At 37.1% G+C, this 26,754-nt stretch overlaps 1 protein-coding gene across 3 annotated transcripts in view; it reads right to left on the reverse strand.

Moving 5' to 3' along the window:
- LOC117296906 (testis-expressed protein 11-like) overlaps positions 1–26,754 on the reverse strand; it is a 76,905-nt gene continuing 50,151 nt past the window's right edge. For all 3 annotated transcript variants that reach the window (XM_033780012.1, XM_033780011.1, XM_033780013.1), the window contains exons 29-32: positions 24,151–24,274; positions 11,457–11,533; positions 2,101–2,194; positions 1–281 (exon numbers count right to left, since the gene is read on the reverse strand). In XM_033780012.1, coding sequence (XP_033635903.1) covers positions 210–281; positions 2,101–2,194; positions 11,457–11,533; positions 24,151–24,274 — 367 coding nt within the window. In that variant the 3' untranslated portion in view covers positions 1–209. The remainder of the gene's footprint in view (positions 282–2,100; positions 2,195–11,456; positions 11,534–24,150; positions 24,275–26,754) is intronic.

Genomic DNA, 26,754 nt, shown 5'->3' on the forward strand with positions numbered 1-26,754 from the left:
ACGGTCCCAAAAACAAAAAAGGTATCTTTTCCCTTTAAAGCAATACTGAACTTTTTAAAAAGACAAAAACTGTTCTTGAAGATGTGGGTATTTAGTAGCACTTGTGTTTTTGTTTTGCAAATAACACTTGATAATAACATTACAGCTTTAGGATATGCTGTCGATTTCTTTATCTGAGTTTAGTCCGAAGTTGTGAAGCTATTGAGGATTTATTCTTCCAGATTCCCTTTCAGTTTGTTGTTTTCAATCTTAGAGAGAACATCGGTGTAGCTGCTGTTCAGCTGCAAGTAATAATTAATAAATACATCAAAATAATGGGTTTTGAAAGAAGCATAACAAATCCTAGGAATAGAGATAGACCAGGATAAAACTTGCAAAAAACAGGGTTCTATCTAAAGCACAGGCAGTTACAAGTGACATCGACCATCTACATGTACTAACAAATTTTTCATCTGACCATGGAGGCTGGTTCCTTCCTCCATGATCAGACTAAGGAAAAAAGAGAATGACATTCACTTTGGTGCTAAACAAAACCTCAACTCCTTCAAACCATAGGCTGTCTGTATCCTCAAGGATCAGCCAAGACGTTAATTGCATTAATACTTTCTGCCAAGATGTTCTTAAACTGATTTATATACAGTATTTTATTTTGAGTGTGTAATTATTTTGTGTATGGCGAATGCAAGAAACTGGCCCTCCATGGTAGGACCAATAAACTGAATTGAATTGAATTTATATGGTGCCTTTATGAAATATCATACAGCGCCTTACAATAGAAACTATAAAACCCAGGCAATGAAATACTATAAACAAACACATTTTTAATTTAAAATATTTACACAATTTTGCAACCATGCTAAAATTTAGCTGTTGTTCTGTCTTGTGAAATGGCTTTAATTAATACAGTATGGTGAACACATTACAAAGGTATAGTGCACTAAAGTCAATTATTGCACATGGCACTGGCAGCATATTATCTCAAAAGCCTTTTGAGACATGGTAGGCACATTGAATTGGGTAAGTTTGTAGGCCTACATGTTAACTTATGAGTGTCCTCATTTTGAATGATTGAAAGTGTCCTCATTTTATGCCCAAAAGGCTGGAATGGATTGCTCATGAGCAGTGGCCATGTCCTCTGAAAGATACTATATAGTGCAGCTGCTAAGGTAACAAATTGTGCACTTTGTGGTCAAAGCATAAATTTGCTATGATGGTTGGTATTGGGCTAATTATCAATTTTAGACACGGACCCACCTTGGGTCTCTCCTGAACGTTGATGTACTTGTACAATGTATATGGTATACATAATACATTGAATCAAAGATGGTGACACCATCTAAAGATGTAGTGTACATAATAATGGTTGTGTGAACACCTCTTCGATAGGAGTGGAGGACCCTCTTCAGACATGGCTAATTGTGGAGGGTGAGTAGGGGGGGGGGGCTTTCAGGATGTCCTTCTAATTGACTCTAATTGGAGGTGATGAATTGTGATGTCTGGCAGGTGCCTTTTATGGTGTTATATAATAGCTGCCAAGAAGCTTTATGGAAGTGTTGTTAGTGTGCACTTCACACCTCTCAAATTGATAGAACAAGGAAGAGCTTGTTACCAACATGTGTAGGGGAAAAGAAAACACAATCTCATCCTGTATAGTAGTCTTGATTCAAGACTGAAGTATGTTACTTCTAACTTAATGGTTACATCAAGTCAAAGTTATTTTAAAGCTTTTTTGAAATTAGTTTCAATCTGAAAGCTCACTAATCATAAAGTCGACACCAGTGAGTACCAGCATGGGCTAGTTAAAGGGAGTACTATTTGAAAAACCCTGGGACAGTTGGTATTTTTTGATTGCAACAATCTCTATACAGGTCAGAACATAGAGCAAGGACATGAAGGACATTGCTCTATGTTCAGAAATAAACAAGCACCAATTATCTGAAAAACATCATTGCTTTATCGTTTAAATCAAGACCACGGGTTGGAATGTTAGTCCTCTTTCATCGGTGCATTAAGCTGCAGTCACATAATGTAAACGATTTAAGCAATATTGTTTATTACATGTTAATTTTTGTATGTTATCTTATGTGAAATGTTTCTGACCTTTTCATCATAGTTTGATTTGAGTGTAGTCAGGTAAGGCATAATCTTCATAGCGAGGCCACACCACTTTCCAGCATCAGTGAAGTGTCCACCACTGTAAATAAAGTAAACCATTGTAGTCATAAATAAACAAATGTAAATCATAGAGGGGAAATATGAGAACCCAATTATCTGAGCCACATCAAGATGGTTCAAAGATCCAAATTGAATGTATAGAGCTGTTCAACAAGAAACTTTCAACGCACTCTTTACTAAAATTTCAATGTTTGAAGTTTTTTGGGTGCATAGGTTGACTTTAGAGCCCTTTCACACTACTATAATTCATCCGGAAATAACAAAAAAGAAATTAGTTAATAAGAAAATACATTTATTAGTGAAACACTCTCACACTCACTATAGGTCGCCCACAGGCGGGCTAAAATGTGAATAAGACAGACTAAAAAATAAGGATATCTGTGAGAAAAGGAGAAGGCAAAGACAAAAAGTTATTAGCCATTTTCTTCTTGGATGATTCAAACTATGCATGGTTGAACGGTCTGAAGACGCCTTATCCACATTTTCTCCCTACTCAGACAAACAGTCAGTTTCTCCTACCTAAACAGTCCTTGAGTAGCATGTTTTAATACAATTTTGTCAAGTGGTTAATACTATGTCAAGTCAAGGTTTGCTGTCATATCGACAGTTAATAACTGCCTGGTAAGTTACTTAGTTGTGCTTCAGTGTCCCTCACAACCTTAGTAGATTCTTCAGTGATCAGAAATTAATTTGGTTAACCGATCAATTTCATAGCAAATTAGTTGCAGATGCATAGCTGTGGAGCCACCTGTGTCTAACCATGACTGAAGCCAACGGTGACCATTAATATCACTACTGCAGTCATACTCATAGGGTAGTTAGACACAGTTCATGTACAAGTATTAGCTGATGCATAGATCGGTCCTTGCTCATGGCTGATTGCACTACACATCATTGCTGCATTCATACTTTATATTATAAAAGCTTTATAGCTATTCCCTACCTTCGTCATTATTTAGTGCAGTTAATAATGAAACAAAACATATTAATAATTTACTCAGCTAACAAAAATTGCTAATTTAGATTGTACTACATTGTTTTAATAAATGCCTTATGTATAAACATAAGCCGATGTGAGATGACAACTTGATAAAGCTGGGAACAGCTTTAAAAGGTATACATGTATACCGGATTGGTGAGGAGAACCATTATTGTATTACTTGGATGGTTAACCAATTGTGAAGTTCATACTTTTATATTTTGTTTTCTTCTGTGAAATGTTTCCTTCTGAAATGAAGTCATTTGAGAAAACTGTATTCATAAGTACCCCAGACAATTTCTTTACTCCTATTGGTGGAGAGTGCGTCATGTGGGGGTGTACGTTTACGGTTAAACGGTTGATAATGACCAGCTGGGCTGTTTATAACCAGCTGGCTTTCGCGTGTTGGGCGCGCACGATTGTCACGTGGAACGTAATTCATAGCTATAGTAACAGTGAAAAGCGCGTAATCCATTTTAAACGGCCCTTTAAGAACTTGTCGTTACCCTTTTATTCCCTTATTTTCAAACCTCAGAACACACAACAGTCGATATGTGATTAATCCCAAATTTTCACCAGTTCGATATTTCATGAAGGGCTTGTGGTTGATCTCACACGACATCAACGCTTTCTGCACCAATTGTGTCAGCTCTACCAATCCTTTATCAACTTTAACAAAATAGTAAAAGGTAAACAAGACAACAAGAATAACAAAGAAAATAACTGTCTCAAGTTCAAGACTGTTTCTTGATACAAGTACCTATTAGTCCATTTGGTCTAAGTGTCTGCCCAACTGCCCAGAACAACTTGCAGATAATCTGAGAATATTTATACTGCTGAACTTTTGCAAACATATCAGTCCTGAAATGATCCTTCACTTGACCATAGAGGAATGACTAAAGCTGTTATGGCATATTGAACATTGCGAAGGCCTTGACAAACTGAATCCAATCTGGGTATGACCATGGAGGTAGGTCTATTTCTACCTCCCTGGTGTGACCATGGTCCAACCAGGCATGTTGGCCCATGGTGAGACAATCCTCCATGGTGAGATAATGGGCTGTATATGATGTTGTGGTGGAGGCCATAGACCACAGTCAATAAGACCTTCCCTACACAACAGCTTACAGCTTGAAGACAAATGATGGAAGATTAATTGGACAATGTTATGTATGAGACAGTCAAACTGCAGCTAACATCACAGGTATGGTGAGACCAAGGCCTCAACATGCTGGGGGATTTTTTTGCTGCAATTGGTTAATGGTATGAACTCTATGTTAAAGGTAAAGACACACTTGTGCAGGCAGAACTTAATTGTCTTATCTTATCTTACAAAATGTACAACTTCATCTCACAGGTCCTCGTGGTGTGACCATGGAGGACCTCCATGTTGTGACACATGCGCTTACTGACAGTATGTTTCCATATAGGACAAATTACATAGTACAAGAGTTCAGATGAATGGTTTGTATACCATGTGAGCCACAGGAGTCCTGGACAGCCTTTAGGAAAAATATGTACACAGCCCAACGGAAGAAAACATAAAACCTATATTTCATGGAAATTGCAGGTTGGAATCCTGACTAAACGATTGTTTCAGTGAGACTTGATGTAGCACAGTGTATATCCCACCATATTGAAGAGTAATTTTTTAATATTATACATGTAATACTGTCAATCAACAATCACAATGTCTCTACTTGGGTTAGTGAAGATCCAGGCTGTGTAAAGAATGTGCTTTACCAGAACCTTTACCAGACCTCGATCTTCACTAACTCAAGTGAAGACTTTTGTGATTATTGAGTCTTTCACAGCGTTTGCTAAATTACATAATCCTATAAGACACATAAAACTACACTGTGAATGGACTGAAACTTTCCAGATATAATGAACACTAGACTATGTCTTTAATCAACGTAACACAAGTCTATAATTATTTCCAGGAGTTCATTCAAGCACAGAGTGAATTATATTAATATCTGCATGCTGCATTATCAGACCCTATCTGTAAAAACATCTGTATGTCATTCACTGTGCAATAAATCTATGACACATGAATGAGTGTACCATTCCTCTTGTATAGTAGTGCAAGTATTGTAACTGATGCCACAAAATACAAGTTCTGTAAAAGATACCACAATGTTGAGCAATTGCTTACTTGTTAAAACAAGCTTGTTGAGTAGTGTCTAACTTCAGGCGTAGCAGTTTGCACACAAAATTTTGTTTCCATTTTGACAAGGGGAGGGGCAGTACAGCCAAGACAATGGCAACAGAGGACATTCTGGCGACTGCAGAAATGCCTCAATTTTTTTTAATTCTCCCCTTTCGTATGAAAAAAAAAAAGTTGGGACAACATCCAAAGATCTTGGGGTGGGGGTGGTGATCTGGAGATAAAAAACAACCTTTTCCGAAGGTTCTTTTTATTTTAAACGAGGTTCAGCTAAAATATTCTTTCATTGTGCTGTTTAACCCCTTTTTACATTGGTAATTTATATTGGTGTATTTTTATGCAAAAAATGGACAAAGAATTTCTCATGCAGGGACAGTAAAGTATTATTGTGGCTGTGAAACTAAACTAGATGTTTTGCATTGGGGATAAATAATTTAGTTTGTTTGCTGCTAACGTTATAGGATTTGAACTGCCTCTAGGCACAAGGCTAGCATGATGGTCTTGAGCGGTAAAACATCTGCTCTAGCAAGGCAAAGGTCTTGGGTTCGAAACCAACCCGGTGGATCAACCCTTGGATTGAGAGGGTAAATAACAAACTACACACACATTGCTAACAACTTTATAACAAATTAAGACAAGTATTTCATGGTTTAGATGAGTGATGATTTGGTTCAACCCTTTGCCTAATCGTAGACTGATGATCAAGTGTTATGCCTTCAATGATAGACAGCTAATACAAGATGTTTATGGAGTCAAGTCTCCAGGTTATGGCAATCTACTTAGTTTGTGGTTTAGTTCCCAGGGACCATCCAGAGCTGTAACTATGAACCTGAAGGATTGGGTTTGTACAGCGCTCCTCATGTACATTCATTTAGGTTGACTTGATTCCCATGGATGCAACATAGTCTGGATTTCTGAGCTGCTTTTACGGACATGATTGCAATATTCTGCAGCCTAAACCGCAACTTACATTAATACCTCAAACAGTTTTGCTTTTCCTATTGGTGGAAAGCGGGTCACGTGGGTGTGTATAAACCTTTGTTTATGACCGGTAACAAGTGTTGAAACATGGGCGTGACACGCGACCTTGCACCTGTTCTTATAAGACAGTTTCTTCTTTCCTATTGGTCGAGAGCAACAGCTAAAACAGTTGTGCCACATCACGCGATATGCGCAACGCGTATTCCCTTTGGAGTTGTTTACCCAAGGGCGACGGAGGGCTTTACCATTTCATGGCTGGAGGGGTGTTGTGTTGAAAGAAATCATTGAACAATTATAATTTTTGCATTTATTTTACTTTTTAACCAAAAAGTTATGATGTTTTTGACCGAAAATATATTTATAAATGGGAATCAATCAAAGTGTGTTAAATCGGTAGTGGTTTAAACCCACAGAGGCCTGGTTCTTGATAATCTACCTCGACTTTGTCTCGGAAAAATTATCATTAATACAAAAAACACAATGTTTAAGAGGTTAGTGTACTGGGCTCTTTTCACAACACAATGGACCAACAGCTTTAATCCAATTCGAAGGATGCAGATAGTTTTGATGTCTTGATTAACGCCCAGGACTCAAACCCTTACTCTGCTCAATAGAAACACCATAGCTTGGGTTTGCTGCAGTCTTTTTTGATCGGCCTTGACAATAATTAGAACTGGCTCCAAAATGTAATTCACAGTGTAAAACAAGCTGACAAAAAACACTCTGTATTAAAGGCAGTGGACACTATTGGTAATTACTCAAAATAATTATTAGCATAAAACCTTACTTGGTAAAGTGTAATGAGGAGAGGTTGATAGTATAAATAAAACATTGTGAGAAACGGCTCCCTCTGAAGTGACTTAGTTTTTTGAGAAAGAAGTAATTTTCCACGAATTTGATTTTGAGACCTCAGATTTAGAACTTGAGGTCTCGAAATCAAGCATCTGAAAGCACACAACTTCACGTGACAAGGGTGTTTTTTTCTTTCATAGTTATCTCCCAACTTCGACGACCAATTGAGCTCAAATTTTCACAAGTTTGTTATTTTATGCATATACATGTATTGAGATACACCAAGTGAGAAGACTTGTCTTTGACAATTGCCAATCGTGTCCAATGTCTTTAAACACGACTCAATTTAAGGTGAGAAATCCACAAGATGAGTGCTTGTAGCTCCACACTTTTATAAGACAAAATTACAAGCACAGAACCAGAATGAAACAAATTTAGGCCTTCAGTACACGTAGTTACTGTGTAGGCCTATGTAGTAGTAGTTACTGTGTAGGCCTATGTAGTAGTAGTTACTGTGTAGGCCTATGTAGTAGTAGTTACTGTGTAGGCCTATGTAGTAGTAGTTACTGTGTAGGCCTATGTAGTAGTAGTTACTGTGTAGGCCTATGTAGTAGTAGTTACTGTGTAGGCCTATGTAGTAGTAGTTACTGTGTAGGCCTATGTAGTAGTAGTTACTGTGTTTTAAAAGCACTACTAAAGAAAATTACCATTTGTCTCATTTTAACCTTTTTTTATTCCACAGCTGGGAACTTTTTGTGCAATTTCAGAGAAACAAAATTCGTTGAAGTAGTTTTTTTCTGAAATCATCCAAAAAACAAATTTGTATTTATGTACGTAAACAGATTTTTTTCAGGGAGTATACCAGTGGTTAGTTCATATCGATTCTCATGCAACTTGAGACTTGTGCTTTCAGACTTGATTTGATACGTGACTCTAGAAGAACTCTTTTCTTACAGCCAAAGTACAGTATGGAATATGGGAATATAAAATATATCACAAGGTTCAATCTGAAAGCTTCTTGATTATAAAGTTTATACAAGTTCCTAATTCCAAGAGAAATGAGTCCATGGGAACAATACTAAGTCACCAATAAGGTACGTAGCAGTCTCTGGTTAATCATCATTGCTTATTTTGATATATATGTGCATTACATGTAATATGAGTCAATGATTGCAAAACCCTGAGAAGAGAAACAACATTTTTTCTTTGTTTTGTCTCATCATCAATCGTTATAGGCTGCTGCCCATTGACGCAACAACCGTCCACTTCTCCTTGGTTGTGTGGCTGGTGGTGCAGGAGTGATTTTACTTCGCTGTAGGGCAGCCGCAGTTAGTTCAGCCATGCCGAGGCCAAACCCCCTGTTTTGTCACTAACATGATTACCGTTTTACTGTGAAACTGTTTTTTCATGATTTGTTTACCATCCATACATACATGTAGGTTTTAATCCCAGATGCAATAATAATATTAACTCATTGAAATTTGGATGGTATGAGTTCAAGGATGGAAATAAACTTCCCTTCCAAAACCAAAGATGCAAAACTCCTTCAAATATTGGCTCAAAATGCAGAAGTCATATATGCCTTGAACTAGGAACTTGAACCAATCCAAACTAATACAATCAACTGCCAGGACGGGAGGAATTACTTTGGATACATTCCAAAGCCTTCTTATCATGAATTCAAAAACACATAAAGAATTTCAAGCTACTTTTAAAGTAATTGTGTAACAGTGTTTTATTAAATTTCTTTGCTCATTCATTGTCACCCAGCCAGTCTGTCTCCTGTTCAATTGTTATGTACTCCAAACCCAGAACTTCACAAATAAAATAATTATAAAACTTGATCACATTAAACATAAATTCCTACAAAAAGGGCAGAGTCAGCCAAATTTCACACAGTATGTGAAGTTTGATCCTTAATTGGCAGCCATTTCAACACTCAACTGACTCAGCAGCTGTCCCATCCAAGGCCATACCTTGACTTTGGATTATCAGACATCACCCCAAATACTACACAAATATTAAATAAATAAACAAATGGTCTTTAATAGTTTTACCATCTTACTTTGAATTGTTAAAGGGGCAATCACTTTCTCTGACACATTCAAGGCTTTCAAGTGCTTGCAGCTCATGTTCTGGCCTTGTATATACAACAAACACAAGCTTTTTATAAACTTTGTTTACAGTTGTTTATTTTTGTTTTGTATAAGATATTGCTTAACATCTGATCATAAGGCCGGACAGCCACTTCAAAGTGGGGGGCTACACTTTACTGATTAGGGCTATCGACCCAAATCAACATACTCCTGGAGCTGAAACAGGGTTAACCCCTTCACAGTCCGTAGGGTATCCACTAGGAGACTGGCTGGTAGAGCAGAATGTATTACCTTTCCAGCTTTTATTGAAGCAATTATGGTCAAGTCCCTTGCTTGAGGGCCCAAGTGACATAACTAGGATCCTCATTCTGCAGCTGACAACACCAGAGCTTTGGTCAGGCGTACACTGCTCAGCCTCAACACGCATAGCAAAATGTGTAACAAATTATATTAGTTCCTACTCAAAATTCATCATTTGCTACTAGTCGCATTTAGTGCACGCAGAACAATATTTTGCTTTGCAAAATTACAGGACGAAATCATTCCCTACAATGCAATGATTTGTTCTGAGAAAGTTCAATTTGGGACAGTACCGTTAAACGGTAAATGTCAGCATTGATTGGATCGCCAATTGACATTCCCAACATTACATGTTGTCAAAGAAAACAGAAACACCAAGTAGATTCCAGGATAGACTTAGGCTAGATGTGTTGTGCACAAATATGAAAAAAACATTAACTGATGAGAAGTCTTTGCAGTTATACTAGCAACATTCAAAAGGTTTATGGTTGAACAAAGAAAAATTGACTAGAAATTTACACTAGGTTACAAAGTTACACTCAAATATTACAGGGATGGAATGGATGAATGTGAACTTTCCTGAGAGATGGCTTGCAGTTCCAGGGTTTCCAATTTATCAATTGTTACAATACAGGAGGTTTCACAGACTTTATGCATCACCACCAAAACAATACTGGTGGTACAGGTCAGGTTTGGACACAATGTGGACTATTGCTGTCTCCCTTTGTGACTGATTCATGAACTTCTCTTCAAAGAATTTGAAGCCTGACAAAGGAGATTTTCAAGATAGTCTAGAAACCAGTATCAAATCACTGTAATTTTTACAAAAACATTTTAATGCAATCCTCAAAAGCTAACTGAATGATACAAACCACGCCTTTCCTTAAACTCAAAGTGACAGAATTGTACTACGGAGCTGGTAAAAACATCTTCATTAATTCTCCAATGGTTATTTGAGACTAGACCTATTTCTGTTTGGTAAAATGCCAACACTGGTTCAAAGGGCATTGTCCTTCCATACACCCCAAACTGGGATGACGTTCTACCTCAAAGAGAGTATTCAATTGGTACCCAGTTGGGTGACTCTACCACTTTCTGCAACTTTAAAGGGAAACCAAAATGTTGTCACCACCCAAATTACCCTTATTTGGACAACCCTAGATGGCACTTTGCCCCAATCAGGGTATAAGTGGTACCTAATCGGGTGACTGAGCAGCTGAAAGAGCTGTTGCCACTGACAACAGCAGTTTTTGTATTTGAGGTATCATCTCTCAAACCACCTGGAATAAATAAGGTGCTTCTGAATCACTAAAACACACAAGAAACTGAGAGTAAAAACAACAACTAAAAATCTAGATAATTGAGGCAAAAGGGTACACAAATGTAAAAAAAACATCACAGAACCAAGGTACCTGACATTATAAACATGAGTTAATTAAGTGGACACTATTGGTAATTACTCAAAATATAGTATTAGCACAAACCCTTACTTGGTAACGAGTAATGGGGAGAGGTTGATATAAAACATTGTGAGAAACAGCTCCCTCTGAAGTGATGTAGTTTTTGAGAAAGAAGTAATGTTTATCGAATTTGATTTCGAGACCTCATATTTAGAATTTGAGGTATCAAAATCCAGCATCTGAAAGTGCACAACTGCGTGTGACAAGGGTGTTTTTTCTTTCATTATTATCTCCCAACTTTGATTGTGAGCTCAAGTTTTCAAAGGTTTGTTATTTTATGCATATGTTGAGATACATCAAGTGAGAAGACTGGTCTTTGACAATTACCAATAGTGTCCAGTGTCTTTAAATATTAATAAACATGTATAAATACAAAGGATTACGCCATCTCCCATAAGCAATTAATAAGTAGTTATTGTCAGTTGACCTCAGACGACCCCTGGCAATATGAAACAAGAATCAGACATGGATTAAGGTCAATAGTATGAGGGGGGGGGGCTTACCCAAGCAGATGAACTCCTGTATTCCAAGCTCGAGTCAGAAGCCATAGGATCTCCATTTCAGGATATTCTGTAATTCCCTGAGAAACAATAAATAAAGTCTCGTCAACCACAGATACGTACTTCAACGAGGTCTCAGTTAAAAATAGATACTCAAAGTAAGGGCTGTTTAAAACGACATTTAAAACGCAACCAACCCTAATAATGCAGAGACCCTAAAAGTGAAACTGACCTAAATACAAATAATTAAAGCATTCAAAAGGTAAACTACAATGAAAATTTCCTGACCTTTACCGAAGAAAAAAAAATAGTTTACTTCCCAATATTTAATTAATATTATAACAATGTTGCAGAGCAGATGTCAGAGGGACCAAGACAGATTAAACAAAAAGATCCAACCTACCAATGTGGTTTTTTTTTTCAAAATCTTATGGCAAACATGATTTTTATTTTATTTTAGGCCATATTTTGTTGGAGTTCTAGGGAAATGTTTCAGTGAGCAGTTCACATTGGTTTCTTCATGGAGAGATTCCTTGATACATTACATGTTGTAAACCTCAGACAGTACAGTTACTTTGTGCAATTGAAATGGTGCATCTGATTGTAGCTTTACTTGGTTCAACAACCCATGTGCTTGGATTGAGGGATAACAATGGCACCAAGAGTACTGAGCCGTCTGAAGACCTATTAGTAATTGCTACATGGTTTTTATTAATATGACTAGAACATCAAATAGACTGTAGGCCCTATATAGAACAATGCACCACAGTCTGTTACTCAAGTCAAACATTTCTGTTTGAGTTGTAACTTAGTGTTTGAATGGAAACGCATAACGATGGCCCATATCTAAATCGCTGCATGTACTTATACATGCACATGTACAATGGAACAAGACATTTTAACGTTAAAACATGTTAGTGTCCTTTAAACTGTTTCAATGTCATTCAAACTGGGCCAAATAAACGGAATGTAATGGCTTCTTTGAAGAATGGAGTAATTCCCATCTTGTTGTTTTGTCACTGACCACAACAAACCATCTATCACAATATGTTTATCATATCAGGTCTGGATTCACACAAAGGCATGACACTGGTCTTGGCACCCCTTCTAAAGATTTTGCAGACATCTGTTGCCCCTGGTCTTGGCACCCCTTCATTTTGCAGTGGAAGTGCCCATTGCAAAATGAAAATGGCCTTGCCCTTTCAACATGATATACCATATCTTTCATATTAGTCTTATTTCAAGAATTCTACTCCTGGATTGTTTCCTAAAAGACGTGGAGGTGCCGTGGCCGAGCGGTTAAGAGCACCGAATTCAAACTCTGATGTTTCTGATCAGCAGAGTGTGGGTTCGAATCCCAAGTCGTGACACTTGTGTCCTTAAGCAAGACACTTCACCATTGCTTCGTCCTTCGGATGGGATGTTCAGCCGCTGGTCCCATGTGTTATGTAACAGATGTAAAAGAACCTAGTGCACTTATCGAAAAGAGAAGGGGTTCGCCCCGGTGTTCCTGGTCCGATCGGCAGCAAATTGCGCCACAATATCAAAATTAGGCCTCATAATTCAAACATACATACATGTAGTCCTACATCTTGAAGGAAATACTGTATGTTACAGCGCCAGGGCCCCATTTCATAAAGCCTGTAAGCACAAAAATTTGCTTAGCATGAAATGTCTTCCTTGATAAAAACAGGATTACCAACCAAATTGCCATGTGATTTTCAGGATAAGCAAACAACGGCTGAAAACCAGTATCAAGCAATATGCAACAAATGGAAATTTGGATGGTGATCCAGTTTTTACCAAGGAAGAAATTTCATGCTAAGCACATTTTTGTGCTTACATGATTTATGAAATTGGGCCCTGGAGCGTCACCGAGTGACGGACATGTGGGCTATATACAACTTGTAAGATGCCACAATTATTTATTATTGTTAAAATAATTGATACAAATATGGAGACTTCATTTGCTACCTGCATTGACTCTGACAGTGTAACAAATCAACTTGTTTGAAATCTGATTTTCAGATAATATCAAGAACTTTGTGTTTCATTTTTGCCAGCTTACTGTTTTTCCAAATCATTCGTGCCCCGTCGTGGCCATGCGGTCTAGTCTTGGTTCGGTTCATTGAACCCAAGCTCCGGTGTTGTCATCAGCAGAGTGTGGGTTTGAATCCCCAGTCATGACACATGTGCCTATGTATGAGCAAGGCACAACCATAACTGCTTCATAAAAAGTTGGGAAGGTATTGCATTCTGCTGTACCAGCCAGGCTCCTAGTGGATGACACCCATGCCTATAGACTGCGAAGGGGGGGGGACCTTTGTTTCAGACCCAGGCATAGGCAGCAACATGCCCCTGATCACATTTGATTAGTGTTGACAGCCCAAATCAGTTAATGTAACCCTCACCTTGAAGTGGCCATGTGATGTTAGACATTATCTCATAAAAATATAAAGGCTGGGGTGGATTTCACAAAGGTAGTCCTAACTTAGGACTAGTCCTAGGCAATGCTAAGAGATAGGACTGGTCCTAAGTTAGGAGCAGTAACTCATCCTAACTTAGGACTGGTCCTATCTCTTAGCATTGCCTAGGACTAGTCCTAAGTTAGGACTACCTTTGTGAAATCCACCCCTGGACTAGTCCTAGGCCTGCTTGGTATTGTAAGCTCAAAGATGTTTAACTGAAGAAACACAACAAACACAGCTGTCAGCATGTTAGAAATGCACACAATAATTCCAGAATTGACTTTTTACTATTTTGATTGGTGATTTATAAATAGAAACAAGTCAGGAAGGAGCCTCTGCATTTATCAGACTATAATGAAATAACCTCAAGCAACTTAGGAGCAGTCCATACAAATTGACCCCTGTCCGTAATCATCAGATGATGCCCTCAATCAATCACACTTCTGAGATGATGAGCTCAAAGGGATAGCTTAACGTAAAGATGTATTCAACATACAGGGTTGTAGCTATGGAATATAAAAGCAGTTGTTACCCAGCCAGTTAAAAAAATGCAGGATAAAAAGTACAAAACCCCAAATGATCATATCCAATCTTAAAGCTCATTGATTTAGTTATCCACAGATAACTGTAGCTTATTTTGATTGCCAAGATCAGAATAAGCTCATTATTTGACACATCTTGCATGTCATTGCTAAATTACACTGCCTTCATTTTCTCAAAGCATGAAGACATTTTGATTGGTTTGATACTATGATTTTAGAGGTAGGTATCACTTCATCTTTTGAAAGGTAAAAAATAAACTGTGTTATGAGCTTTTATCTCTTTAAAAATAAGAGCTTGCAGATAATTCATTTCTCAATTTCGTGTCAAAATAAGCATGATTTTTTTTTTTTTGAAATAGATTTCTCTCTATCTTCCTTTTTTGTCACATACATTTAACTAAGGTATTGCATGAAGGAATGGCCGAGAACAATGTTTAATATGGTTAGTTACTAAAAATGACCGCAAGTCAAGGCAAATATAATATGCAATATGCTAAAGTGGTTTGGAAGCTTAAACAAAATTAAAATGAATGCTGGGCAGATTATGAATCCTCAAAGTTGTCAAAAAATTATTGAAATTAATAAGCAAACCACATTGCCATGACTAGCAACACTTGTTTATTGATAGAGTTGTAAATTTAAGTATCGCCAATATACATGTACCTACACACTTACAAAAAAATATCAAATTAAAACAACCAAATTGAAATTCTTTCAAAATGTTTCATGGAATTGTAATTAAACATGATCAGTTTAACTATAAAACAACAAACAGTTGGTGATAATTCAATTGATTTTAATATTGAGTTTCAGAAACATTAGCATCTTCCTACAACTCAGACCATCTGTACAGAATTATCACTGATGGGAAATGGAGCAATTACTTTGTATCAGATCTCGTCTGTAGGCTGCATTATTAAAATATTGCTCTTAAAGTTACATTCCCAGTTGAAGTTATTTAGCCAATAGTTGTTTTCAGAACCAACACACTCTGCATAAAGCAAGTGTTGTTCTGCAATTCTTAATTTTCTGAAATGAAAAGCTGCATCCCCTTTGAGGTGATCCCCTGGCTGCCGCGTCCCAGGTTGTATCGTTATTTGGGTGTGATCCCTGGCTACACAGCAGTTATAGGTTGTATGGCTTAGGAGTGACCACAAACAAAGATGTTGTCAACAAAACAGGGAGACCACCAACAAAGGGTAGCTCAGTTGGTAGAGCACCAGCATGGTTATCTGGAGGTCATTGGTTCCAATTCAGCTTTAGTCAATTTTTCTTTGTTCAACCGCAAATCATTCAAAATGTACCCAGACAGTTTCCCTTATGGTTAATTATTTGACAATCCGTGAAAGGGACCTTTTTCGTATCCCTAAGTAGCCTTTTCACCTAATGGTTGGCCTCAGTGAGGCTTTTTCCTCTCTCAGTGGAGTTGAAAAACCCTCAGATATATCAGTGAGATATCCAGTATCAGAATACTCAAACAATTTGGATCAAACTGAAGAAGATGATAACGATGAAGAATGTCTAGACGCTTCAATTTGGGGGAATTAAGATGAGGATCCTTCTCCAAGTGGATGCGCATGATCAATTAAGGAGAAGATATCTTTGTGGCGTAACTAAGCGGGGCGCACTGGAGGTTGAGCGCAGTGTGCCATTCCGATGTTTTTAAATTTATTATCTCCATTTACATGAAGACATTATATTTAATTTTACACTCTCGTCCGTTGTCAGATTATGTTATTAAAACTACAATGAATGGCACTGAAAAGGGGCTTGTCTAAGAGAAGTGTTAACAGAAAACAAAAGTGCCCCCATAGAGACAAAATGGTGCTCCCCGTTGTGCCCACACCCCTAAAATGTTACCCTAGTTTTGGCGATGTAAGGTATTATAACAAAATTTGATAAAAATACTTAGATTTATTTTTTAATTTGTTGGCTTGAAGATGTGCCAACAAACATTTAACTTTTAATTGAAAAGCCTCAATGAATTCTTTAGAAAAATTGATTAAGGGTTTTGGTCATCCACCCGAAACCTTTGTTTAAGTCCAAATTTCTTTTTCTTCACATAATTTGTAGCTTTTTGAATTTGCGGTTTTATAATCTTCATTTTAGGTTGTACCGGTACTTGGTTTTGTTGATAAATAAATGCAGGACTCATGTTTGGTCTGGTAGACTAGAGCATGAACATGTAACATCACACTTGGAGGCTCATGAACACTAGATACCAGCCTTGAGCACCTGGAGGGATCCTGCTACATGTAAATTTGGCCTTGCATCCCATGCACACATGTAAACACATTACACTTGATACAAATATTATGAACATGCAGAAGATCTTAAGTACAATTAACAGCTGTGGAGCTTATAAACTACATCACTTCGGTGTAGACCAATCACAACGCAGAAATTGAAAACTTATGTACAGTACATCACTGCAAGTGTACCCACTGATATTATTTGGCCTAGAAGACTAGTGTCTGTTGCAGATAAAGACAGGGAACCAGTCTAGGTAAACTATGGACACTACCTCTCCATGGGTAGACTGTGGCATGTATGATTCATTGGTGATGACAGATTCCATGACTAGAGCATGAACCACACATCCCAGGGCAAAGCTGCCTCAAGTAGTAGAGATTGGATTGTGCATTAACAGTAAACAGTAGGGGGATCAATGCAGACAGTGTGACTTTCACCACACCACAGCAGCAATCATCACTCTAAACTATGTACACTCATGATGCTGAGAATATAAATAATAGTGGCTTCTTGTAGTGCGCTCATACATTGCATCACTTAGTGATGCTTAAGTATTTTCGGTACTTTCCTGCAAGGTATTGTGAAGCTACATTTGAAGTACATGTATGAGAGCAATTCCTTTGCATGTAGTACACCTGTACCATAGAGATCTAGAATGTGCTGTGGCGCAATATGCAGCCAATCAAACCAGGAACACAAGGGCAAACCCCTTCTCTTTTTTATAAGTGTACAGCTGGGTTCATTACATGCATTACTCAACACACACAGGACCAAGGGCTTAACGTCCAATCCAAAGGCTGCACTCTGGTGTTGTTCATCATATCAAATAGATAAATGAAAGTCCGGTCATAGGACAAGTCTTATTCATCTTCCAAGCAAATCAGAAGTAAAATCCTTAAATCCACAAACATCCTGATAACTCTCGAGCCTTCCATATAAACGGTCTATCAAAATAATACGCTCATTTAAGTCATGTGTCAAGTTTGGTTGAAGATGAATTCATTATCGCGGCACACATGGAATACGGAAAGTAACGCTTCTACATTGTACATCCCATACCAGGTTAAGGGATCAGGTTGACTCAGTGGTTTGTTCGCCGTCGTCCACCTCTGTGGCCCTCAGTTCCAATCTCACTTAAGACAGGAGCCTTACATGTGGATTGGGTTTTAAGTCCCTAACTAAAGTGATTATGTGGGTTTCCCCTTTGGGGTTTTCCTCCCACATCTAAACTGAGCATTTCTTATTCTTTCCTAATTATCCTGTTACTAGCGCTAATGGTGCTGTTGGATGTGTACTGTAAACAAACTAATATAATAAATAATATCCAACTTAGGCTTCCTTGTTGGAGGTGTTAACAAACTAATATAATAAATAACATCCAACGTCTTAGGCTTCCTTGTTGGAGGTGTAAACAAACTAATATAATAAATAACATCCAACGTCTTAGGCTTCCTTGTTTGAGGTGTAAACAAACTAATATAATAAATAACATCCAACGTCTTAGGCTTCCTTGTTGGAGGTGTAAACAAACTAATATAATAAATAACATCCAACGTCTTAGGCTTCCTTGTTGGAGGTGTAAACAAACTAATATAATAAATAACATCCAACGTCTTAGGCTTCCTTGTTGGAGGTGTAAACAAACTAATATAATAAATAACATCCAACGTCTTAGGCTTCCTTGTTGGAGGTGTAAACAAACTAATATAATAAATAACATCCAACGTCTTAGGCTTCCTTGTTGGAGGTGTAAACAAACTAATATAATAAATAATATCCAACGTCTTAGGCTTCCTTGTTGGAGGTGTAAACAAACTAATATAATAAATAATATCCAACGTCTTAGGCTTCCTTGTTGGAGGTGTTAACAAACTAATATAATAAATAATATCCAACGTCTTAGGCTTCCTTGTTGGAGGTGTAAACAAACTAATATAATAAATAACATCCAACGTCTTAGGCTTCCTTGTTGGAGGTGTTAACAAACTAATATAATAAATAATATCCAACGTCTTAGGCTTCCTTGTTGGAGGTGTTAACAAACTAATATAATAAATAATATCCAACGTCTTAGGCTTCCTTGTTGGAGGTGTAAACAAACTAATATAATAAATAACATCCAACGTCTTAGGCTTCCTTGTTGGAGGTGTAAACAAACTAATATAATAAATAATATCCAACGTCTTAGGCTTCCTTGTTGGAGGTGTTAACAAACTAATATAATAAATAATATCCAACGTCTTAGGCTTCCTTGTTGGAGGTGTAAACAAACTAATATAATAAATAACATCCAACGTCTTAGGCTTCCTTGTTGGAGGTGTAAACAAACTAATATAATAAATAATATCCAACGTCTTAGGCTTCCTTGTTGGAGGTGTTAACAAACTAATATAATAAATAATATCCAACGTCTTAGGCTTCCTTGTTGGAGGTGTAAACAAACTAATATAATAAATAATATCCAACGTCTTAGGCTTCCTTGTTGGAGGTGTTAACAAACTAATATAATAAATAATATCCAACTTAGGCTTCCTTGTTGGAGGTGTAAACAAACTAATATAATAAATAATATCCAACGTCTTAGGCTTCCTTGTTGGAGGTGTAAACAAACTAATATAATAAATAATATCCAACGTCTTAGGCTTCCTTGTTGGAGGTGTAAACAAACTAATATAATAAATAATATCCAACATCTTAGGCTTCCTTGTTGGAGGTGTAAACAAACTAATATAATAAATAATATCCAACGTCTTAGGCTTCCTTGTTGGAGGTGTAAACAAAATAATATAATAAATAATATCCAACGTCTTAGGCTTCCTTGTTGGAGGTGTAAACAAACTAATATAATAAATAATATCCAACGTCTTAGGCTTCCTTGTTGGAGGTGTTAACAAACTAATATAATAAATAATATCCAACGTCTTAGGCTTCCTTGTTGGAGGTGTAAACAAACTAATATAATAAATAACATCCAACGTCTTAGGCTTCCTTGTTGGAGGTGTTAACAAACTAATATAATAAATAACATCCAACGTCTTAGGCTTCCTTGTTGGAGGTGTTAACAAACTAATATAATAAATAATATCCAACTTAGGCTTCCTTGTTGGAGGTGTAAACAAACTAATATAATAAATAATATCCAACGTCTTAGGCTTCCTTGTTGGAGGTGTTAACAAACTAATATAATAAATAATATCCAACGTCTTAGGCTTCCTTGTTGGAGGTGTTAACAAACTAATATAATAAATACCATCCAACGTCTTAGGCTTCCTTGTTGGAGGTGTAAACAAACTAATATAATAAATAACATCCAACGTCTTAGGCTTCCTTGTTGGAGGTGTAAACAAACTAATATAATAAATAATATCCAACGTCTTAGGCTTCCTTGTTGGAGGTGTAAACAAACTAATATAATAAATAATATCCAACGTCTTAGGCTTCCTTGTTGGAGGTGTTAACAAACTAATATAATAAATAATATCCAACGTCTTAGGCTTCCTTGTTGGAGGTGTTAACAAACTAATATAATAAATAATATCCAACGTCTTAGGCTTCCTTGTTGGAGGTGTTTACAAACTAATATAATAAATAATATCCAACGTCTTAGGCTTCCTTGTTGGAGGTGTAAACAAACTAATATAATAAATAACATCCAACGTCTTAGGCTTCCTTGTTGGAGGTGTTAACAAACTAATATAATAAATAATATCCAACTTAGGCTTCCTTGTTGGAGGTGTAAACAAACTAATATAATAAATAACATCCAACGTCTTAGGCTTCCTTGTTGGAGGTGTAAACAAACTAATATAATAAATAACATCCAACGTCTTAGGCTTCCTTGTTGGAGGTGTTAACAAACTAATATAATAAATAACATCCAACGTCTTAGGCTTCCTTGTTGGAGGTGTAAACAAACTAATATAATAAATAACATCCAACGTCTTAGGCTTCCTTGTTGGAGGTGTAAACAAACTAATATAATAAATAATATCCAACGTCTTAGGCTTCCTTGTTGGAGGTGTAAACAAACTAATATAATAAATAACATCCAACGTCTTAGGCTTCCTTGTTGGAGGTGTAAACAAACTAATATAATAAATAATATCCAACGTCTCAGGCTTCCTTGCAATAATATGGGATGCAGAGGCACTATAATATTAATCTGTATTCCAGTCATGCTTGTGTGATAACTATCTGTACTATACAACACATTGTGCTTTGCATTTGAAGTTAATTCCCTCATAAATTAATATCTCCCTCAGCCAAAGGAGCGAGATTGTTAGTACAAATTGGCCCGCCGCCACTGTACTTATCCACTTGGCATGTCTCTTCATAGACAGACCTGCTCTACATGTAGCGCTAAGGTTCAAATTTATTGTTCACCACACAGTACAGATCCAGTCGATCATTAAAGGGAAGGTATACGTTTGGTAATACTTCAAATTATTGGAATGAAAACTTACTTGGTTACAAACCTGCCACAGTTTTCGCAAAAGCATTCTGAGAATTATTTCACTTTGAAGCATAGTAATGTGGTTACGAAAATGGTGGAGAATTCCATTTACAAACTATTCTGCACTATTCGAACGTTTTGCAATACCTAAAAACACTACCTGCCTTAAAACCTGATTGAAACAATTGAACGGTTCCCAAAACCAAATACTTTGCCTTTAAAAAGCAAACTATACTGTGATGAATATAGCAAAGGAGTCCAAATGGCCAAGCAGTTCCATTAGAACATGGGGGTTTCAGGATGACCAGCCCCCCCCCCCCCAACACTATGCATTGTTACATTTGTTTATAACAGATGTTTGATGTTTATACCAGTGACCATGAGGACAAGAAGTAAAGCAAGGCCTTTATCAGTAACTACCATTAGCTATTTCCTCAAGAGAGGTTCTGAATTTACTGTGTTTGGGTCAATGTTATTGCTAGAGTTTCCTGGACTTGTGAACTAACCTGTACATGTTTGGCCAAAAGAACAAGAGAAAGTTTGCCTGCTATACATGTACCAGTAAGCTAGATCAATCATGTCTATGGTTTAGGCATATTACTTTAAACTGCACTATACTTTCTGTGAACTTAAAGATAAAACTTTGAGGCCCAGTAAGTCCAATCTAGGTTACCATGAGCAGCGTGCCTTCACTAACCCCTGTAGAGATGTACATGTACATTACTGAAAAAACATCGCTGATTGGCTCTCATAATGACTACTTTGCGTCCAAGCTTCAGTGTACAGGTTAAAAACTGTTGAGCGTTTGTACGGCACTTGTAGTCCCTTTGTGCGTGCATGGGAAAATGCAAGTATTTTGACGCGATTCCATTTCAAATGAGTTATGTTTTTACATGGTCATCTTAAACTGCATACAGTTTGACATATCACAAAATCAAAGAATGAGAGGGGACCAGTTGCTCTTTGACTTAATGCATCTTTGTGGATTACCATACTAGAGCGGGCACATAGAGTAGATCGGCCACAGGCCTTAAAGCCATTGGACCCTTTCGGTACAGGAAAAAGAAAAAAAAAAGTTCACAGATTTACAAATAACTTACAGGGTTTACAGAAGGTAGTGGTGAAAGACTTCTCTTGAAATATTATTCCATAAAATGCTTTACTTTTTGAGAAAACAGTAAAACAATATAAATTCTCGATAGCGAGAATTACTTTTAAACACATGTCATGACAAGGGGCAACGCGCGGATGCAAAGGTTGGTTTTCCCGTTATTTTCTCCCGACTCCGATGACCGATTGAGCCTAAATTTGCACAGGTTTGTTATTTGATATAAAAGTTGTGAAACACGAAGTGTGGGCCTTGGACAATACTGTTTACCGAAAGGGTCCAATGGCTTTAAATTATTAAAATGTGCCAGATGAACCAATTTCAGGAGTTACGAGCGAGCAAGGCAGGCTGGAAAAAATGGCGTGGGGAGATAGATCACCCCTAAGAATGAGTTTGCAGAAAGTCACTTGCAGGTTAGATTTGAACGATGTCTGGTAAATGTACATCACCTAGTTTGGTCATAAGTGAATGCTAAATTTGAATTCCTCAAACTATATTCAGGATGTCACATGGTTTGGAGGTAGACCCACTAACGAGGGCGCTGTACTCTTTTTGATGAAACTCTACAGTTGTACTAGCCTCAAAGTCAAAATTGCAACATTCAGATTAGCAAAGACAGGTATCCTTGTGCCACACATTTAATGGAAATTTGTTTGTGCACATGAGCGATTGTCGTTTTTCTCAAGTCACTATGAAAAACTTCCAAAAACCCTTTGGTTCTCCGCGAAAAAAAAAAGGCAACAAAAAAAGTATAGAAATTCTTTTTATAAATGTAAGCCTCAGGAAAAGCGCCCTGTGGGGTTCATAATTTGACAGTGAATAGGGCAACTTCAGAAGTATCTCTGTTTATCCACACCATACAAACATCGATTTAGGAAAGTTCTAATCAGAGTATGAAGCCAATTCTGCATCACATTATTTTGTTATACTGAGTTTCTTATAAACCTTAATCTCAAGTGTCCAGCTGTGTCAACTGTAAAGTTCTGCCTGCCAGAATATGATATGGAATGCCAACACTAGGTAATAAAGATGATGGTCACACAAAGCAGATCCAATTTTTTTTTCCACAAACTAAAAGAAGATAGCGTTTTATTTTTAAACAATACTTTGATTAATATCTTACTGAAAAAGCAATCACAATTGTGGTGTGATTGCAAAGCTTTCAAACCACCGTCAGGAAGGATATAATGATCGTTATGACTAGAGGGAAGAGAGAACTGTCAGCGGTTGTTTAGACAATTCAATAACAGGAACGAGTTAATGACACTTTCAAGTTGACAATGTCTGCCACAAAAGCCTGCAGATTTTTAATCTAGGACAGGGAGTCGAGGGTTTAATTACCAAATGTATACCGATCAGTGCAGGGTACCAAGGATTCAAGGTAACAATGTAACAAAAGTTCATCCAAATGTTTAACAATTTCACATAATGTCCTTAATAGACCTTATAGGATGTCAATTGTTTAGCATTTCAGCAGTTAGTTTGGTTTGTGCTCTGATGAGGTAGTTTGAAAGTGCCCGTCAGGCCTGGAATTTCATCTTGGAGAGGGCAGGGCCAGTTTTTTAATTTCATCTTGGAGAGGGCAGGGACGGTTTTTTTATTTTGTCAGGGGCACTTCTGTTGGAAAATCTTGAAGTCAAAGGGAAACTTAAATTTTGAAGGGGCAACAAGGCCAACTATTATCTTGCCAATATTATAGTTTAATGTCCCATCTGAAGGAAAGAGCAAATATGGTTGAGCGCCTTTATTAAGGACACAAGTGCCATCTGGGACTGGAATCCGACGCTGATCAGAAACACCAGAGCTTGAGACCTGTTGAATTGCTCAGCCATGACACGCTACTCGCACTTAATAATGTTTAATCTGATCTTACCTTTTCAGAGTCTTCCAGTAAGCTGAGAGCTGTATTGGAGTAGCTCCATGCCTCTTCCCTGCTTGCCTTATCATAAGATACACCACTGCGTAAACACAAGTCCACCATACTATGGATGGCCTTACTGCAATAAAACAAGAACACCATTCCGAGTTATATTTGAATGATGTCTGAGTGAATATCTCGTTTTGAGTTCCTTGGAAAAGAGAAATTTTTTGCTTGTACAAAACACAATTTGAGAGAAATATATGCATGTTGCCTGGTTGCCAGGATGCCCTTAAAAATACAACGTTCAAACATGAGACATTTAAATAACTGTTTTTACTGTTTTTAAAAATTTACAACCAGCTCAGTTATAAAATGTTTGCATTACTTCTTTACAGTTTATCTATACATGTATGTTGATCAACAAACAAAAACATTTTAAGACATATTTTTATAGGGACCGGTGCCTCCGATTGGTCGAGCTGGTCAATGAAATGTGTTTGAAACTGTTTGTTATGAAATATGTATGGTTAGAAAGATGTTTTAAAAGTTAAATATAATGCATTTCATAACAAACCGTTTCAAGTGCTTTTCATGGACCAACTAATTCTTATAAACACTGAGACCAATTTATGTAGCACTCCCTTACAAGGGTTTAGAAGGTGCTGTGGTATTCAGCAAACACTGCCAGAAACACTGTGGCAAACAATAAGTGTACTTGGGTTTCCAGGCTACTCAGTAACAATTTCCCTGATATTTCTGAGAGCAAACCAATGTGAAATCATATTAAAGTAGAAAGAACGTCAAGCCTGGAGTGTTTAGACTTTGATTTGAGTTTTACGTATGTCTGGCCCCTAGTGGTTAGGCATCACATCAGTCCATCATATGAATTCAACCAAATCCGATAAAGTCGGTTTTGGAGGATATTGGTTGCTTATAAACCTAAAACAATACAAATAAACAAATACAGCAAGGCCACACAAAACCTTCCAGTGTTTAGAGATAATAACGGACATTATGCACAGGAAATGGTCTTTGGGCCTCTCACACTGTAGATAGCATCAAAACCACAGTCGGACAAAATAAAGGAAATGAAAGAATGCAGACTTTTAAACCAAGTACTAAACAATAGACTGATACAGAATCAGAGCTTTAATTGTACACTGGACCACAGGCATGATCGAGGCCACTGATTTTAGTGTCGGGCCTGTTAACATGACGAAACAAGTCCAGCAATCTTGTGTTTGTCAATTGAATAATAAAACCTCTGTGCAATATATTAACAAAAAACAAGTTATGTTCAAATATTCACTTTATTGAGTCAGATCCTAAACATCTTTTCAATTATCATGCCTTTCAATGGACCCTTCCCATGAAATACTTCATGGTAAGGGTTTATATTAAGTAATGAAGTAGAAAATGTGTGTGCATAATGTTTGGATATCCTTCGCCATGTACAGTAATATTATGTTTACTTTGATGCAAATTGATTGTGAATCTTTGTGTTAAATGATTTTGAGACCAAAGGAACATGTACATGAATGTACATCTGTCAGGATACCGCTAGCTGCTTGTAGGTAGTATAGTGTAACATTAGATGTTCAGCAGATTTCAAGAAACGCTAGGATTAATCCTATCTCAAGTTACGAAAAGTATAGCTTAATGTAGGGTGGGTTCAATGCCTCCTAACTCAAAGTCCTAGCTAGGATCCCAAGTTAGGAAGGGTTTGGTGAAATCCTTTTGAACCTGCCTGTTGGCAGAGGGCGCTGTTTCTAAAAAGGTAACATCTATCCACTTTTCTTCCTCCATGCCACAATTAAGGCAATCAGCTGCTCAATCTCTATCAGTTGGTTTGCCAGAGGCACCGTTTTAAAAACTATGGGTCGCCCAAATTCAGGTAGTTCGTGGAACTTGGCAAAAGCGCTAACATTTATGGTAACACTTTTGTTTATCCTTTCAGCAACAATGATTGCCTGACATTCAATTTGTCATACAAAAAAACAAAAATCATGAACTTTTGTTTTGATCAATAATATAAAAAAATCATGTTTTTTTTTTTGTTTTGTTTTTTAATTGACTCTGCCAATTCAATAGGCTGGGTTGCAGTCAAGGTCCTGACAATTTCATTGGGGTACCTTGGCTAAAAGTTTGCGGATTGCTTGTTTAAAGGAAACTGATTTTATCTTCCTTGAATCAAGAACATGTGATCCAAAATTCATTTCCAATGAATGTGTTTCACATCAGTCAAGGTTTGGCACAGGTCATTGTTAACTACTCAAGGCTTCTACGGAAGAGTCAGATTCAATTTCAGGATTTCCAGGGTTTTATTTTACCTATTTTTGTCGCTAACCTCAAGCAAACAAATTTAATTGGCCTCCTTCCTGCTTTTATGTTTACTGTATTTCACTATTTTATGTGTACAATTTAGAGTGTATTATTGATTTAGGTTCATTGATTCAACCTTATTATTTTTCTTCAAATAAAACAAAAGGAATAAAACACTGTAAATTGTAACATTGTTGTTATTCTGCTTCCTTTTTGGTGTCACCGGGTTTGACAACACTTCCCCGAATTTTGAGCTTCATTTAAAACGAACTTCATCAAGCAAACTTTTGAAGC

The sequence above is a fragment of the Asterias rubens genome, chromosome 11, assembly GCF_902459465.1.
Source record: "Asterias rubens chromosome 11, eAstRub1.3, whole genome shotgun sequence".
Taxonomy (NCBI): Eukaryota; Metazoa; Echinodermata; class Asteroidea; order Forcipulatida; family Asteriidae; genus Asterias; species Asterias rubens.